Source organism: Eleutherodactylus coqui, chromosome 2 (assembly GCF_035609145.1).
Source record: "Eleutherodactylus coqui strain aEleCoq1 chromosome 2, aEleCoq1.hap1, whole genome shotgun sequence".
In the NCBI taxonomy this organism is placed as follows: Eukaryota; Metazoa; Chordata; class Amphibia; order Anura; family Eleutherodactylidae; genus Eleutherodactylus; species Eleutherodactylus coqui.
The window spans coordinates 88744077-88763805 of record NC_089838.1 but is presented as its reverse complement, the minus strand read 5'-3'; the positions used below and the strand labels follow the sequence as shown (position 1 = coordinate 88763805).

The following is a 19729-nucleotide window of genomic DNA, read 5'->3' as shown; positions in this document are numbered from 1 at the left end:
ATCAGATGCATGCGGAATCCGTAATTCCTATCCGGTCATGTGAGACCGACCTCAGGTAGATCTCTACCTTTTTATCACGTGACCGGGGACCGCTCAACGAGGCCACCAGTCACTGCTCCAGGCTCTCGGCGACCGTTGGTCGCTGGGAGCAAGGAGATTTTAAGTTTCCTGGGCTCCCCGCCTCCTGCGCATGTGTCCGGTGTTTTGCCGGCGGTCGCATGTGCAGAATCCGGGTAAGTTCACGGATGAGGATCGCGTTGGGGTGCAAATACGGAGGCCTCCGGTAAAAAGTTTCATCTCCTCTCACCGATCGCATCAGTGAGGGGAGATGAAACTTCAATTTTTTTTTTTTAACTTTTACGTGATTGCCATTATCCATTGTATAACGGCGAACACGTGACCAGGAACCATTCACCGCGGCTCCCCGTGAAATCTCCAGGCTCTTGGCTCAGTTTTGTAGCCAGGAGCAGGGAGATTTTCAATTATCCTGGCAATCCACAGCTTTTGCGCATGCGTCCGCCATTTTGGCGACAGGCGTGTGCGCAGAAGCTGGGGTAAGGTCCGCGGATAAATCTGGGGGCCTTATGTGCGTACTTTCAGGGGAGAGGAAACGTATGCTTTTTAAAATTTTTAAAAACTTTTTAAAACTTTTTTAACTTTTTTTTTTTTACTTTTTCATACTTTTCTTTTTACTTTACATGATCACTGTCATCCATTGGATGACAGTGATCATGTCCCTTGTTACATCCCTCTGCTCCTGGCTACACATGGCAGCCAGGAGCAGAGGGACTTTGAATTTCCCGGGGCTCGAGCCCCTCTGTGCACGCGCCCGATGTCAATCATCGGGCGCGCATGCGCAGAGGGGGACTTCGGGTCCCGGACCATCGGGACATCGGGGTGGACTTAGGTGAGTATTTTCACCTCCCCTCATGGATCCGATCCATGAGAGAAGGTGAAACTAGCACTTTTTTGTTACTTTTAAAACTTTTTCGTGATCGCCACTATCCAATGGATAGCGGCGATCGCGGGCCTGGGGACGCTCACTGCGGTCCCCGGTAACACCTCCTGGTTCCCGGCTACCTTCAGGAGCCGGGAGGTTTTGAATTTGCCGGCGGCTCCTGGGCTTCTGCGCATGCGCGTGACGCAATCGTCTGGCGCGCATGCGCAGAAGGCAGCCGGCGGGTCCGGGAGGACCAGATCTCCGGGGGACACCGCCGACAAGCCAGGTGAGAATTTTCAGCTCCGATCCACCAGGGCAGCATATCTATCTATCTTTTTTTACAGGTTTATTTTCTTTTTTGCAATGCCGGGTGGGGGGGGGGGGGCTCTCAAATGTTTCTTCACATCAAAGGATAACAAGTTTCTGGTTTTCTTTACAACGATGTCTTCCCTTTTTTATTTCCTTACAGGCACTAAAACAGGTAGTGGTGGAACATCTGTGACCATGACAGTAAGAGTAATGTTTTTATGCTTTTATATCTTACATAAGATACTATTATCTAATTGCCATCACAGAGAGAAGACCAGTTGAGTCTGCACAAAAGTGTTACTGAAAACACACAAGCTTTTCCAAATCAGATGCAATAGTCATCTTCTATGGATTGTGCTAATAGAAGAGTGGGCCATTCTCTAGATATATGTGCAATAAAGATAATGATTAGTTTGGTGCTTGTCCAACTTCTGCTTTTGGATGATTACCATCAAGCCCAGGGTGAAGGGTAAATGGATTGTAGAGAGTTGTTGAGTGAAGAAAGTAAGAATCAGATGGTAGTGTATAAAAAAACTCATAGATGGATTTCAGAACATCTATTTGTAAATATCAATATTGATTCAAAGGAAAGCAAAAATTGTAGGAAAAAATCCCTTGTTGACTACAAATCTGTCAGTCAGAATAAATATTTAATATTGTGGCACTCAAGAAAGACATCCAAGCTGTTTTTTGAACTCTTCTAGAGAGTTAATCATCACTACATCCTTATTCAGAGGACATTGTCCCAGTCTATAAGGCTAAGGGCATCTCTAAGCTGGTTCAATTTTGTCTTCCTGAAGTTCGGCATTTTTGAGGCTCCCCAACAACAAAACATCCGATTGAAAGACAAGTGGAAATGTATTATATTATGGTCACCATTTCCTAGGTTCCCCCTGAGCTGCACCTTTGATAGTGGTCACTAATGGGCTTTATTCAACAAATGACATTGATCAATACAAAATAATGATTAGTGCTGTATATTTCGCTCCCCTCACTGAGTGCAATACTGTGATGAGAGAGGTATAGAGCTACTAATCCTGTACCGTAGAGGGAAAGAGTTGAAGAAAATACCACTTATCACCACCTTTTCACACCTTTCACCCACAAAGTAAAGAACACCCATATTCACTTTTATTTTTACTTTTTAATTATTTTTTCTTTGGTGGATCTCAATGTTGTATAGGGAGCATTTCACTATTACATGCAGTTAACTGCTTTTTATTTTCATCATTCAAAAAAAACCTAAAATAACAAAAGCCAACAAAAAACAAACATGGTAGAATTTTTTTTTATTAGTGTATGTCTTCTGAGGTTTTTTATTTTTGGTTGTAATACTTTTAGGCAGCATTACAGTATTACATCCATTTCACCTCAGCTATATTTTCTTTTTGGCTTATATGTAGAGATGAGCAAGCACGCAAATGCTCGAGTCCGCGTTATTTGAGTCAAGCTTTTTGTAAAATTCGAGAGCTCTACTCGAGTGATGAACCCCTTTGACTACAGTGGGAGACTCGAGCATTTTTGTATGTGGGACGCCGGGTACCAAGCTTTTTTTTCCCCCTAGGTTCATCTCCCTGTCTCACCTGCCAGACAAAAAATTTGCCAATGATGCGTGCTACATCGCGGCTGGGAGGGGCCAAAACAAGCATGGGTGGGTCCCAGGAAGCCACCAACAGTACATAAATAAATCCCATTGCAGTCCCCAGGATAGCTGAGGTAATGTCAGATAAAGTACAGGTGGGCTTTGGCCAACACTGCATGCCCTAGTCAGACTGGGTTTTTTAAAATTAATAGTCATAGGCAGGTACAACTCCGCTATGGGAATTCTGTGTGCACCCACAGCATGGGTGGCTCCCTGGAACTCACCGGCGGTACACAAATAAATCCCATTGCAGTGCCCTGGACAGCTGAGCTAACGTCAGATAAAATACAGGTGGGCTTCAGCCCACACAACATGCCCCAGTCAGACTGGGTTTTTTAAATTAATAGTCACAGGCAGGTACAACTCCGCTATGGGAAGTCTGTGTGGACCCACAGCATGGGTGGGTCCCAGGAAGCCACCGACGGTACATAAATAAATCCCATTGCAGTCCCCCGGATAGCTGAGGTAAAGTCAGATAAAGTACAAGTGGGCTTCGGCGAACACTGCATGCCCCAGTCAGATTGGGTTTTTTTTTTATAAATAGACACAGGCAGGTACAACTCCCCTATGGGAAGTCTGTGTGGAGTGGACCCACTGCATGGGTGGCTCCCTGGAACCCACCGATGGTACATAAATAAATCACATAGCAGTGCCCCGGATAGCAGAGCTAACGTCAGATAAAATACAGGTGGGCTTCGGCCCACACTGCATGCCCTAGTCAGACTGGGTTTTTTTTTATAAATAGACACAGGCAGGTACAACTCCCCTATGGAAAGTGTGTGTGGAGTGGACCCTCAGCATGGGTGGCTCCCTGGAACCCACCGACAGTACATAAATAAATCCTATTGCAGTGCCCCGGATAGCAGAGCTAACGTCAGATAAAATACATGTGGGCTTTGGCCCACTCTGCATGCCCGAGTCAGACTGGGGGGTTTTAATTAATAGTCATAGGCAGGTACAACTCCGCTATGGGAATTCTGTGTGCACCCACAGCATGGGTAGCTCCCTGGAACCCACCGGCGGTACATAAATAAATCCCATTGCAGTGCCCCGGACAGCTGAGCTAACGTCAGATAAAATACAGGTGGGCTTCGGCCCACACTGCATGCCTCAGTCAGACTGTTTTTTTTTTCTTGAGCCAGATACGTAGAACACCGCGATGTGAAAACTTAGTGCAGCCATACTATGCACAGACCCCTGTAGTATTCCTGTAGCAAAGGTATAAGCTGACCCCACTAACAGTTATGTTGCAGAAGTCTAGGTAGACCCCAGTAACATTTCATTTGCAGCATTATAGACAAACCCCAGTAACATTTCATTTGCAGCAGTATAGACAGACCCCAGTAACATTTCAGTAGCAGCAGTGTAGGCAGACCCCAGTAACATTTCAGAAGTAACAGTATAGACAGATCCCAGTAACATTTCATTTGCAGCATTATAGACAGACCCCAGTAACATTTCAGTAGTAACAGTATAGACAAACCCCAAAAACATTTCAGTTGCAGCAGTATAGACAGACCCCAGTAACATTTCAGTAGTAACAGTATAGACAGACCCCAGTAACATTTCATTTGCAGTAGTATAGACAGACCCCAGTAACATTTCAGTAGCAGCAGTATAGGCAGAGCCAAGTATTAGTAACATTACAGTAGTAACAGTATGCACAGACTACAGTAACATTCCAGGAGCAGAAGTATCGGCAGACCAAAGTTACATTTCTGTTGCAGAAGTATAGGCAGACCCCTGTACCATTATTGTGGCAGAAGTATAGGCAGGCAGAACCGAGTTACATTTCTGTAGCAAAAGTGTAGGCCAACCCCTGACACATTGGTGTACCATGAGTGCAGGCGAAGCCCATAAAAATTACTTGGATTACCTTGTAGGCGAGGGCCCAAAAAAATTGTGTACCTACAGTACAAATGTACCCCAGAAAAATTGCCCATGCCAAACCCAGACGGCAGGTGAAACCCATTACTCGCTGAGCTTACTGTGGCTTAATTTGTAACTAGGCCTGGAGGCAGCCCAGTTTAAAAAATTGGTTCAGGTGGAAGTTTCAAAGCCTTAATTAGAATACAAACGTAGAAATATTGTTTACAAAAGTTATATAAGCCTTTTGGCCCACCGAAAAATTGGCTGTTCGGGGTAATTACGTGAGGTTTCAGGAGGAGGAGCAGGAGGAGAACGAATATCATACACAGATTGACAAAGGTAAATGTCCCTGTTTTTTTACGGTGAAAGAGAACAATGCTTGCATCCGCGGTTGCAGCAAAAATAATCTTTAGGTACCGCTGCTCTCCGCTGGTGGAGAAGTCTGGGGAAATCCAGGTTTTGTTCATCTTTATGAGTGTAAGCCTGTCAGCACTGTCAGTTGACAGGCGGGTACGCTTATCCGTGATGATTCCCCCAGCTGCACTAAACACCCTCTCTGACAAGACGCTAGCCGCAGGGCAAGCAAGCACCTCCAGGGCATACAGCACGAGTTCGTGACACGTGTCCAGCTTTGACACCCAGTAGTTGTACGGAGCAGAGGCATCACGGAGGACGGTCATACGATCGGCTACGTACTCCCTCACCATAATTTTACAGTGCTCCATCTGACACAGCCTTGACTGGGGAGTGGTGACACAGTCTTGCTGGGGAGCCAAAAAGGAGGCAAAGGCATTGGAGAGCGTTCCCCTGCCTGCGCTGAACATGCTGCCTGATCTCCGCACCTCTTCCGCTCCTATCGGAACTACGCCTTCTGCTACTAGCGCTGTCGGATGGGAAGTTTAGCATCAGTTTGTCCACCAGGGCTCTGTGGTATTGCATCACTCTTGAACCCCTTTCCTCTTCTGGAATGAGAGTGGAATGGTTCTCCTTATACCGTGGGTCGAGCAGTGTGTACACCAAGTAATCCGTAGTGGCCAGAATGCGTCTAACGCGAGGGTCACGAGAAAGGCATCCTAACATGAAGTCAGCCATGTGTGCCAGGGTACCTGTACGCAACACATGGCTGTCCTCACTAGGAAGATTACTTTCAGGATCCTCCTCCTCTACAGGCCATACACGCTGAATGGATGAGAGGCAAGCAGCATGGGTACCCTCTGCAGTTGGCCCAGCTGTCTCTTCCCCCTCCTCAGGCTCCTCCCCCTCCTCCTCCTCCTGAACGCGCTGAGATATAGACATGAGGGTGCTCTGACTATCAAGCGACATACTGTCTTCCCCCGCCTCCGTTTCCGACAGCAAAGCGTCAGCCTTTATGCTTTGCAGGGAACTTCTCAACAGGCATAGCAGAGGAATGGTGATGCTAATGATTGCAGCATCGCCATCTGGGTAGACTCCTTAAAGTTTCCAAGGACCTGGCAGATATCTGCCATCCAGGCCCACTCCTCTGTAAAGAATTGAGGAATCTGACTCCCACTACGCCGCCCATGTTGGAGTTGGTATTCCACTATCGCTCTACGCTGCTCATACAGTTTGGGCAACATGTGCAGTGTAGAGTTCCACCATGTGAGCACATCGCAAAGCAGTCAGTGCACTGGCAGATTAAACCGATGTTGCAGTGTCCGCAGGGTGGCAGCGTCCATGATGGACTTGTGGAAATGTGCGCTGACCCGGCGCACCTTGCCGAGGAGGTCTGACAAGTGTAGGTAGCTTTTTAGAAACTGCTGAGTCACAAAATTAAAGATGTGGGCCAGGCATGGCACATGCAGGCTCAGCGGCGAAGGCCAGCGGTCAGTCTGCTCTGTTAGACCATGCAATAGTTTTGCCTCTTCTCTCCTAAGCTGATTAGTTTCAGCACGGCCTGCTGACGCTTGCCCACCGTTGTGCTGCCACGATACGCGACACCGACTGCGGGCGACGTGCTGCTGCTGATGCATCTTGATTGCGAGATAGACGTTGCGTAGGAGGGGGAGGAGAATGCTTTAGTGGTGGTGGCATACACCACTGCAGATACCAGCATCGTGGTGGCGTATTTGCGCTTTCAGCCCAACGCTTGTACTAGCGGCAGCTGGACGCAGAGCTGAGAGACACTGCTGGATGGGGCCAAGGACAGCGGGGCTGAGGGTATGGGTCCAGGCCGGGAGATGCTTGTGCCTGTGTCCTGAGATCTGGGTTGTATCTCAGTGGCAGGTTGGGGCACAGGATGAGAGGCAGTGGTGCAACCCGGAGGCGGTGAACGGCCTTCGTCCCACCTTGTAGAGTGCTTGGCCATTATATGCCTGCGCATGCTGGTGGTGGTGAGGCTGGTAGTGGTGGCTCCCCAGCTGATCTTGGTGCGACAAAGGTTGCACACCAATGTTCGTCGGTCATCCGCGCTCTCAGTGAAGAGCTGCCACACCTTTGAGTACCTTGGACTCTGCATGGTGGCTTGGCATGAGGGGCTGCTTTGGGAAACAGCTGGGGGATTATTCGCTCTGGCCCTGCCTCTACCCCTGGCCACCCCACTGCCTCTTCCAACCTGTCCTGCGGCTGCAATTGCCTCCCCCTCTGAAGACCTGTCCTCAGTTGGCTTTCAAACCAGGTGGGGTCAGTCACCTCATCGTCCAGTGGCTCTTCCTCCGAATCCTCTGTGCGCTCCCCCTACGGACTTACTGCCCTTACTACTGCCTCACTGATAGACAACTGTGTCTCATCACCATCGTCCTCCTCACCCACCGAAAGCTCTTGAGACAGTTGCCGGAAGTCCCCAGCCTCATCACCCGGACCCCGGGAACTTTCCAAAGGTTGGGCATCAGTCACGACAAACCATTTTTTCGCAATCAGGGCAGGGGCCCGAGAACAGTTCCTGGGAGTCTGCCTGCTCATCAGAATGTGTCATTTTCATGGAGTGAGGAGGCTGGGAGGAGGGAGGAGCAGCAGCGAGAGGATTCAGAGTTGCAGCAGTGGACGGCGTAGAAGACTGGGTGGTCGATCCACGACAGGACCTGCTCACACTGCTCGTTTTTTTTAATAAAGGTCTACCGCGTGGACCCAAAAATTGTGATATGAAGCTGGGGACCCCAGAAACTTTCCTCTCTCCTAATACCCGCAGCAGCTGGCTGCGATTCACCTGGACCAGGAACTGGGCCTATGCCCACACCCTCACGTGGAACTCCACGTCCTCTACCCCTACCCCTACCCCTCAGCATGGTGGATTAAGAATCGAGCAGACACTGAGCGGTGTAAAAAATTTTGTGAATTGCCGCGCAGTTGGTGGCTTCCAGCGGTTATATAATGCAAAATGAAGCCAGCTATAAATTATAAGGAAGGCTGCAAGCAGGCCTAGCTGTGCAATATGCAATTGTGATGCACCTCAAGTTCCAGAGGCCCGCAGTGAAATGCACTGGGTCACAGGTAGGCGTAAGAAGGATTTCTTTTTTAAAATATATTTTTTTCAATGCAATGCTGGCTATAGAGCGTGAATTAGACTTTCCCTCTATGGGTGTCTGTTACCGTACACTGTGTGGGCAGCTGACGGCAAACACAGAGCGGTGTAAAAAATTGGTGGTTTCTTGGTGCGCACTTGGAGGCAGACAGCGCTTACGTTACGCAAACTGAACCCAGAAAAAAATGTAACAGAAGGCCGCACGCAGGCCTAGCTGTGCAATACTGAGGTACTACAACTCCCAGCAGCCACGGAGTTAAATGCACATGGTCACAGGTAGCCCTAAGAAGGACCGTTGGGGTTCTACTAGACAGAATTCCACACTACCACTGTCCCTGCCTCACCAATACTTCCCCTATACTATGTAGTACAGACTGCAGCCTGAGAACGCTATAGCCAGCAAGCCAGAGGTCGGTCTGCTCTGTCAGACCCTGCAACAGTTCGGGGGCCGTGTGCCTCTCTTCACCTAAGCTGATTAGTTTCAGCACGGCCTGCTGACACTTGCCCACCGCTGTGCTGCCGCGCCGCGCCACACCGACTGCTGGCGACGTGCTGCTTACACTTCTTAATTGCGGGGTAGAGGTTGCGTAGGAGGAGGAGGAGGGGGAGGGTTTAGTGGAGGTGGCATAAACCGCCGCAGATAGCAGCACCGAGGTAGGATTCGCAATTCTGGGTGTGGGTAGGATGTGAGCGGTCCCTGGCTCTGACTCGGTCCTAGCCTCCACTAAATTCACCCAATGTGCCGTCAGGGAGATATAGTGGCCCTGCCCGCCTGTACTTGTCCATGTGTCCGTTGTAAAGTGGACCTTCCCAGTAACAACGTTGGTGAGGGCGTGTATAATGTTGCGGGAGACGTGCTGGTGAAGGGCTGGGACGGCACACCAGGAAAAATAGTTGTGACTGGGGACCGAGGAGCTTTTTTTTTTTTTGGACAGAGGATACAGGCTGTATAGGGTATTTCACTTTCCCTCTAGAGGTGGCTGCGGCAGTACGCTGTGCATCTAATTGACTGCAGACACAGAACGGTATAAATAAGTATGGAATTATTTGTGTACACTTTCACGCTGAGAGCAGTATTTTAACGCACACTCCAGGCAGAAAAGATTGTTACAGAAGGCTGCAAACAGGCCTAGCTGCGTAATAGTAATATGGAAGCACTACAAGTCCCAGCAGCTGCCCAGTAAAATGCACACGGTCAGATGCAGCCCAATGAAGGAGCTTTTGGTTGTTTGCCACAGAGGATAGAGGCTGTATAGTGTATATCATTTTCTTTGTAGAATTGGCTGTGGCCCTACGCTGTTGGTCTAATTGACTGCATACACAGAATGGTATAAATAAGTATGGAATTATTAGCGTACACTTTCACGCTGAGAGCGGTATTTTAACGCACACTCCAGGCAGAAAAAATTGTTACGGAAGGCTGCAAACAGGCCTAGCTGCGTAATAGTAAAATGGAAGCACTACAAGTCCCAGCAGCCGCCCAGTAAAATGCACACGGTCAGATGTAGACCAACGAAGGAGCATTTTTTTTTGGACAGAGGATACAGGCTGTATAGGGTATTTCACTTACCCTCTAGAGGTGGCTGCGGCAGTACGCTGTCCATCTAATTGACTGCAGACACAGAACGGTATAAATAAGTATGGAATTATTTTCGTACACTTTCACGCTGAGTGCGGTATTTTAACGCACACTCCAGCCAGAAAAAAATTATTACGGAAGGCTGCAAACACGCCTAGCTGCATACAACTAAAATGCAAGGACTACAACTCCCAGCAGCCATCCAGTAAAATGCACACAGTCAGATGTAGCCCTAAGAAGAACCGTTGGGGTTCTTGAAGACAGGATCTTACACTACCACTTTCCCTATCTCAGCAGCACTTTCCCTATACTCTGTATAATACACTGCAGACTGAGAACGCTATAGCTGTAATGGTCTGCACAGCCCGAGATGAAAAAAAAAATTGTGCAAAACTGCTCCCAGCCAGCCACAACAGTAGTGCACATGGTCAGATGTGGCCCTAAGAAGGACCGTTGGGGTTCTTGTACACAGGATCCTATACTAACACTTTTCCTATAGCAGCAGCACTTTCCCTAATTTCTGCCAGTGTGTATCTGAAGCGAGCCACGGGCGGGACCGCTTTAAATACTCAGTGGTCACTTGATCTCGCCAGCCACTCACTGCTGCAGGGGGGTGGGATAGGGGTGAAACATCACAGGGGGATGTGGTAATGCCTTCCCCGCATGTCTATTGGCCAGAAAATGGCGCTAAACATGCGGGGAAGGAAATAGAATTGTTTCGAGTAACGCATGGTGCTTGCTTCGTGTAACAAGCCTCTCGAGTACCCTAATACTTGAAGGAGCATCAAACTCGGATGAGTGTGCTCGCTCATCTCTAATTACATGGAGTTCATTCAGGTGAATGTTGTTGTCTCGTCCTCCAGAATGGCTAAATAGAACATAAAAAACAATGCTCTCTTTACTGATATTTACTGATCTGTTTGTTACTTGTCAATTTTATTTCATAAACAGAATTTAGTCATCCTTTTGGGCTGCGCTGTAGGCTGTATTAAATCCTGTAACTGTGCAGAGGTAAATTTTAACCTAGGTATATAAAACATAATATTAACCCCTTTTTCCTCAGAGGTACTGGTTGAGTATGATGTGCGCTTCATGCTATATTACAACAGTGCATGTACATCACAGGGGTACCGACTGGGTATGATGTGTGCTACATGCTATATTACAGCAGTGCATGTACATCACAGGGGTACCGGTTGGGTATGTGTGTTTCATGGTATATTACAGCAGTCCATGTACATCACAGGGGTACCGGCTGGGTATGACGTGTCCTTCATGCTATATTACAACAGTGCATGTACATCACTGGGGTACCGGTTGGGTATGATGTGTGCTTCCTGCTATATTACAGCAATACATCACAGGGGTACCAGCTGGGTATGACGTGGGCTTCCTGCTATATTACAGCAGTCCATGTACATCACTGGGGTACCGGTTGGGTATGACGTGGGCTTCCTGCTATATTACAGCAGTGCATGTACATCACAGGGGTACCGGCTGGGTATGACGTGGGCTTCCTGCTATATTACAGCAGTACATGTACATCACAGGGGTACCGGCTGGGTATGACGTGGGCTTCCTGCTATATTACAGCAGTACATGTAGATCACAGGGGTACCGCCTGGGTATGACGTGGGCTTCCTGCTATATTACAGCAGTGCATGTACATCACAGGGGTACCAGCTGGGTATGACGTAGGCTTCCTGCTATATTACAGCAGTACATGTACATCACAGGGGTACCGCCTGGGTATGAGGTGGGCTTCTTGCTATATTACAGCAGTATATGTACATCACGGGGGTTACCGGCTCAGTACGAAGCCAGCTTCCTGCTTTATTACAGCAGTGCATGTAGATCACAGGGGTACTGGCTGGGTATGATGTGGGCTTCCTGTTATATTACAGCAGTACATGTACATCACAGGGGTACCGGCTGGGTATGACGTGGGCTTCCTGCTATATTACAGCAGTACATGTACATTAAAGGGGTACCGGCTGGGTATGATGTGGGCTCCCTGCTATATTACAGCAGTACATGTACATTAAAGGGGTACCGACTGGGTATGACGTGGGCTTCCTGTTATATTACAGCAGTACATGAACATCACAGGGGTACCGGCTGGGTATGATGTGGGGTTCCTGCTATATTACAGCAGTACATGTACATCACAAGGGTACCGGCTGGGTATGTCGTGGACTTCCTGTTATATTACAGCAGTACATGTACATTACAGGGGTACCGCCTGGGTATGACGTGGGCTTCCTGCTATATTACAGCAGTACATGTACATCACCGGGGTACTGGCTGGGTATGACGTGGGCTTCCTGCTATATTACAGCAGTGCATGTAGATCACAGGGGTACTGGCTCAGTATGAAACAGGCTTCCTGCTTTATTACAGCAGTGCATGTAGAACACAGGGGTACCGACTGGGTATGACATGGGCTTCCGGTTATATTATAGCAGTGCATGTACATCACAGGGGGTACCGGCTTAGTACGAAGCCGGCTTCCTGCTTTATTACAGCAGTGCATGTAGATCACAGGAATACTGGCTCAGTATGAAGTGGGCTTCCTGCTATATTACAGCACGACATGTACATCACAGGGGTACCGGCTCGGTATGGGCTTCCTGCTATATTACAGCAGTCCATGTGCTGATGGGCTTTCTAGTGACCCCTCCCGGCCGTATATAGTCCAGTGCTACATGTTTTATACTGTGGCAGGATCAGCTCCTCATTTACACATCAGTCTGTATTGTTTCTCTGATACGCTATGTATTGTGTACAGGACCCTAAAGAAACTGTTGTCCTCCAGACTGAAAGTGATTCACCATCTTCCAGAAGCTCTTACTGGTGTTTATATGTAATGACTTGCTTTTTTTTGCATTACCGTAGTTATCGTATTTCTTCTTATGGCTATATCGCTAATCCGCTCGCGGCCAGCAAACCACAGCATGCTGCGATTTGCCGCGATTCTCCGCGGTCACCTATCTGTCAGATAGGCTGACCAGTGGAGATCTGTCTGACGGCTCCTGCTCCCGGGCAGAGATCCTCCGTAGGCTACCGCTACGCCTGTGGAAGGGAGCGTTAGAAGGGTTGTCGGAGGCGTTTAATTTCCCTATGTCAAAACATAATACATGGTCCTATATTCACCCCTCCTGGGTCCCTGCAGCTCCAGCAGCACAGGTCACGTCTCTCTTGCTACACTGTGCTTACAGGCTGCAGTCAGCCTTTATACGGGACATCAGAGACTGCTACAGCCAATCACAAACCCTAATGTTAGAATGCTGCGGTCTGTGATTGGCTGCAGCAGTCTGTGATGTCTCATTTAGTGTGAGATACGCAAGGGCCCAGGAAGGTAAGTATTGGATAATTTATTATGTATTGACATGCAATGACCTTAGACAACCCCTTGCATCCTTATTTTGTCTTATTGATGTTTAAGGGCTTCATAACCAAGTACTAGTTTTTCATCAATTTATGATCTCAAGTTACAATGCTTGCATTCAAATAAAATGATATAACTAGACTGTAATATGTAACCAGATGTGAACCATAGGACCAGCATGCACTGAGGGCGGGGCCATACTGTACCCTGATAACCATGGGTACCGTTCCCCTGGGATGGACACTGCGCAGCTTACTTACTGGAGATTAGTTAGTGTATAATGATATTCTGGGTCCAGACAAATATCACTGGTGGAGCAGGGAACTGTAACAGAATGTTACTGGAGACTGGATACTGCTGGGTTACAAGGTATCAGATACAACACAGATCATAACACATCACTGTTAGAGGTGGAGGGATTGGTAATATGAGTATAGTGAAGATGTTCATCTAATCAGCAATAGATTGTCACCATGTCACTCACAATATACCTGGTCAAAAGCAAATCAGCTAAAGTTTACTTTACTTTACAGATGTGCGATGATGGTCAAAAACTTTGGAGGCAAATAATTGCAGCTGAAGACCTATTTCATTTTATGGTAATTTTATCTTAAGTGTGGTTTATAGTTGTTGTTTTTTTTCATATAATTGGTGTTAACGTTTCTCACATTAATATGACATAATAAAATACAATATAACATTGTAATGGTGGTAAACCATCAGTGCCTTAAAGCAAAGATACCAGACTAAGGGGTTTCTCAGCCCCTGTAAAAGGGGCCCTAAATACTAATGTATATAGTTGACTTAACATTGCATGCATCTGCTAGTTCACAGCAATATATATATTTATATATATATATATATTGTCAATGAAAATATAACAGGACTTCTTATGCACAATTCTGTGGCAGAGTGCCAACAAATCTATATATATAAAGACGAAAGCCCTCACTGACTTACTCACTGACTCACTGACTGACTGACTCGCCAAAAATTCTCCAACTTCCCGATGTCGTAGAAACATGAATTTTGGCACAAGCATAGATTATCTCCAAAATAGGAAACGTAATTGGGTCCCAACTCGATTATTCAATTCCAGCGCAAAAGAATTAGCGTCGAAATTTAACGTACATAATCTAAATCTCTCACTTCCCAATGTCATAGAAACTTAAAATTTGGCAGGGGCATTGAATATGTCATAAATAGGAAACGTTAATAGGTCCCAACTTGATTATTCAATTCTATGCGTAAAAGAATTAGCGTCCAAATTTTACGTACGGAATGTATTTTTCTCACTTTCCGGTGTCATAGAAACGTGAAATTTGGCACGAACATTAATTATGTCCTTAATAGGAAAAGCTAATGGGTCCCAACTCGATTATTAAATTCTATGCGCAAAAGAATTAGCGTCCAAATTTTACATACAGAATGTCATTTTCTAACTTTCCGGTGTCATAGAAACGTGAAGTTTGGCACGAGCATGAATTATGTCATAAATAAGAAAAGCTAATGGGTCCCAACTCGATTATTCAATTTTATGCGCAAAAGAATTAGTGTCCAAATATTACGTACGGAATGTAATTTTCTTACTTTCCAGTGTCATAGAAACGTAAAATTTGGCAAGAGCATTGATTATGTCATAAATAGGAAAAGCTAATGGGTCCCAACTCGATTATTAAATTCTATGCGAAAAGAATTAGCGTCCATATTTTACGTACGGAATGTGTTTTTACTGTTCAATATTTTTTATTTATTTAAAATATCAGAAATTACAGCACATCCAAAACATATTAATAACATATTATCTCAAAACCTTTTCTGTGGAAGGTACATCTTTTCAAGATGTCATAACAATTAAATTACTTATAGATTTTCTTGAGGTGCTGAGTAATTTTGATGCACTTATGAATAGAAAAGGAATGGGATGATAGGAGGGAGGAGTGGGGAAGATGGGAGTGTGAATTAGTAAAGGGAGAAAAAGGGAAAACAAGTGGGTGGTAGGGGGGGGGGGTTCAGGGAAGGTTATAGGATCTCTTTTGAGAAGTAGAACTTGAATCTTTTAAAAATCTATCAAAATACGAGACAAACTTTATGTTTTTATAAGACAGAGTCAGCAAGTGAGCACGAGTTGGGAACAACTACTCAATGCATCTGTGCTCCTATCTACTGTGGACTGCTCTACTTTCTATTTATATTGTCTAAACTCAAAATTCTGATCAAAAAGTGAATGAACCGCGGAACCCCTCGAGATCCATTTTAAATGGATGTATGAGAATCTTCTAATTTAAGATAGTTTACCCAGGGATCCCAACTTTCCCTAAAGACTCCAATTGTGTCATTCCTGTAGGCGTGTATTTTTTCGTAAGAACAATGGTCTGATATCATCTTAATTAGCTCCTGCTCTGAGGGAGTCTGGGGACATCTCCAATATCTTGCTATCAGTAGTTTGATGGAGAGTAGCCCATGCGTAACAAATTTTCTATGTTTACTGGGGATCCCCTCTATTCCCAACAACAAAATCGCCAGTTCAGGTGAAGGATGTATATCAATTTTCAGAACTCTTTTCAAGAGAGAGAAGAATGTCTGCCAGATGGTTTGGATGCTCGGACAGCTCCAGAAAATATGGAGCAGTGATCCTCTCTTCCCACACCCCCTCCAGCATCTGTCCGAGGTCCCCGGGAAAAAATCCGCCAGTCTTGCTGGGGACCAGTACCAGCGTGTAATGACTTTGCAATGTACCTCCATGAGACTTGCACATAGAGATTAATTGTTAGCCCATGTTTGTGCGTTTTTCCATTGCTGAGAGGAGAACGATCCTCCCACTTCTCTCTCCCAGTTTAAGATATGGGCTCGTTTGGGGTTGTTAAAGTCGGAGCTACTCTCCCCAATGAAAATCTCATATAAGAACTTTAGAGAGAGATTATAGGGTGGGGGTTCAAATAGAAATTTATAGAGGAAAAGGGGGAGTGAGATCGTCTGAGAAGTCAGAGCAGGCCACATCCTCCTAATCTGAGAGTATCTCAGAAATTCTCCATCGGTTAAACCAAATTCCTCCTGGAGCTTACTGAATGATTTCAGTTCTTCCCCCTCTCCTAAATCCACCAAGGTGGCAATTCCTCTCTCTTTCCAGTTCTGTAGGTGCAGATCTTCCACCCAAAACTCTAGAACATCTATAGGTAGTGGAATCTCTTTTCTAGGGCTGTGGTTCTTTGAGCAGTGGAGCAAATGTTTCCATATACACAAGGCTGTTTCTAATGTCGGGCCCAACGTAATAGTTAGGATATGCTCTAAGCATCCTGCTATCAGTAGATTACGTAGCCCCTTTCTCCCCAGCGTGTGCTGCTCTATGTTTGGCCAGCTTACTCCTGCTGTTGGGAAGCACCAGCATCTTATTTGCTTTATTATGTTTGCCTTATAGTAGGCCTCTAGGTTTGGGACCCCCATACCCCCATTACTTCTGGGGCAAAACATTATGGCCGCTGCTACTCTAGGTTTCGTCTTATTCCATATGAATGACATCATCTGTTTTTGGAGTTTCTTAAGCCAAGTCACAGAGCATTTAAGTGGGATTGTGCGGAATTTATACAAAATCTTTGGCAATATCATCATTCTATATAAAACAATTCTACCCAGCCATGAGAACTCTATTTTGTTGTAGCTTTCTAGACTCCTGTGTAAATCCTCTATTAATAAACAAACATTATCATTAAGAATTTCTTTCACTGGGGACATCAGATTTACTCCTAAGTACTGGATACCCACATGACTCCACACGTATGGAAACTCCACTGATATTAGTCTTTGTGTTTTATTAGAAATCGAAAAACCTATTAAACTGGATTTTGTCGGGTTGATCTTGTAATAGGATATTTTTCCAAAGGAGGCAATTACCCTCGAAACCGCTCTCAGGGATTCTAATGGGGAGGTTAATATTAGTATAATGTCGTCTGCGAAAAGCCCTATTTTATGCTGTCTGTGGGAGAGAGGAAAACCCATAATAGCTGTGTCCAAGCGAATTGCTTCCGCCAGGGGTTCCATGGTCAAAATAAAAAGCGTTGGTGAAAGGGGGCAGCCCTGCCTTGTTCCATTTGTGTTCCATCAGAGACCAACCCATTAATCAGTACTCTAGCTGAGGGAGCACCATAAAGGGCTTGAATCGCTTTCAAAATTCTCCCCTCAAAACCTAGTTTTCTTAAAGTCGAAAAGGCATACTCCCAGTTAATTCTGTCGAACGCCTTCTCCGCATCCAAAGTGAGGAGCAGAGAAGGCGTCCCAGAAGTCTCCATCTCCCCCATCAAGTCCAACACTCTCCTTGTGGCGTCTGATGTCTGGCGTCCCCTGACGAAGCCTGTTTGATCGCTATGAATAAGGGTTGGTATAATGTCTAATAATCTTGATGCTAATAGTTTGGCGTAAAATTTAGTGTCGCTATTTAGAAGCGAGATGGGTCTAAAGTTTGCGGGTGAGGAGGGATCTTTCCCTGGCTTGGGGATTGTTACGATATTGGCTCTGAGCATTTCCGACGGCAAGTAGCCCCTGTCCATTGCTACATTGAAGGTATCCCTCATGTGGTTCACTAAGTGGGAGCTGAAAATTTTATAATACTCATTAGTAAAGCCATCAGGGCCTGGGGCCTTGTCCTTTTTTGATTCTTTTATTAAACGTGATATCTCTTGAGATGTAACAGGAGAACCTAATTTTTCGAGTTGGATTTTGTTTAAAGTCGGAAGGTGTAGTGGCGCAAGGAACTGCTCAATCTCAATTTTGGTAGGGTGAGTTACCGAGGATCCCCCCTTAAGATTGTACAGGGAATCATAGAATTTCCGGAAAATCTCCGCAAATTCCATGGGATTTGAGGTTTTTGTGCCCGTCTCGGGATTAATCATGTAAGGGATCTTTGCTTTAGTCCTTTTTTGCTTAACTCTGTTCGCCATGAGACTTGTGTATTTGTTGTTAGCAATGTAATATTTTGTTTTGAGATATTTCAAATTTTTTTCATGCTCATCAAGCAATATGTTCTTTACTTTTAGTCTGGTCTCTAAAAGACGCTTGTGCAAAGGTGGAGTGGGGGCAGCTTGTAATTCCTGTTCTATTTTAGCTAATTCTGTCAATGTGCTCTTAAGGAGCTTAGTCTTTTCTTTTTTATATATAGCTCCCTGCTGTATCATAACTCCTCTGACAACTGATTTATGTGCACTCCATAATGTGAATCGACACGTTTCTGGCATATCATTGATCTGAAAGTATTCCTCTAATACTTTCTTGATTGTTTCTTGAAATGTAGGGGTTTTCATAAGGAATGTGTTATTCCTCCAGTTCCCGGACAAGGGGGGGACGGGGACCCAGGAGCAATGTGAGTTTTACTGGAGCGTGGTCTGACCAAGTCGCCACCCCTATAGAAGCTTCCCCCACTCTTGTCAGAGTAGGGAGATCTACCAAAATCATGTCGATCCTGGAGAATGTCTGATGTCTAGGGGAATAAAATGTGTACTCCCGAGAGTTTACATTTAGGCATCTAAAGGAGTCATGTATCTCAGTTTTTAGAAACCAGGAAGACAAAGTCGTTCCCCCGCCCCTTCTTGTGTTAGTGGAATCTAATCCCGCTTCCGCTATAGCATTGAAGTCCCCACATAATATCAGATTCCCCTTTTGCAGTCTCCTTATTTTTCTCATCACTCTATCCAAAAATCTTACTTGGCGGGTGTTAGGTGCATAAATATTGGCTATAGTCACGTGAAGACCTTCAATCTTACAGATCAACACAATAAATCTCCCATCCTTATCCATCTCCTCTCCCAACAATTGAAAGTCCACAGAGTCCCTCACAGCCACCAGAACCCCCGCTTTCTTACGAGGGCTATTAGCCAAAAATACTAAGGGGAATTTAGGATGGTCCAACTTCGGTTCTTTGCCTTGGGCGAAATGTGTTTCTTGGACACATAAGATATCTGTTCGTGTGGTCAGTGCCTCTTTCCAGAGCGCCGATCTTTTAAAAGGGGAGTTCAGTCCCTTTGCATTTAGAGAGAGTAAATTTAACTCCATTTTGGGGTTGATGGTAAAGCTCCAAGACTCTCCTTTAGTATTATGAAGTCAAATAGATGTGCATAATATGACTTCTGTCTGGAGTAATTTCTGTAATGATTCTCATTTTGGTAACAGATCCTATTCTCGGGGGTTAGAAGAGTACGAGGGGGAAGTTCCAGGGTGTAACTTTTGTTCGGTGTTAAAGTCCGAAGAATAAACATAAACACAAGTAACTGAGAAGGGCCCTTACCGGTCTCTGAACACTTTGAGACCTTATGTGCATAGGCCTTGTATTGGGGTACGAAAAGTTCTGCCATTTACTGGATGGTGCCTCCTCTGTTGTTGTGAGGACCAGTGACGAGAAAACTATTCCCTATGCAAGGGAGAGGTCGGATGCCATGGAGATCAGCGATGGCTAGTCGGCGCTTTGTTGGGGTGCGAGGCTCTTTTTTTTTTTAACCAATCTTTTTCAATTTGGGGGGGAGCTGTATCTTTAGGAG

At 45.8% G+C, this 19729-nt stretch overlaps 1 protein-coding gene across 1 annotated transcript in view; it reads left to right on the top strand.

The window, feature by feature from the left end:
- Nucleotides 1-19729, top strand: part of LOC136610003 (uncharacterized) — an 81289-nt gene that overhangs the window by 8374 nt on the left and 53186 nt on the right. The window contains exons 2-4 of the mRNA XM_066589276.1: nucleotides 1410-1450; nucleotides 10769-10828; nucleotides 13739-13804. Coding sequence (XP_066445373.1) covers nucleotides 1410-1450; nucleotides 10769-10828; nucleotides 13739-13804 — 167 coding nt within the window. The remainder of the gene's footprint in view (nucleotides 1-1409; nucleotides 1451-10768; nucleotides 10829-13738; nucleotides 13805-19729) is intronic.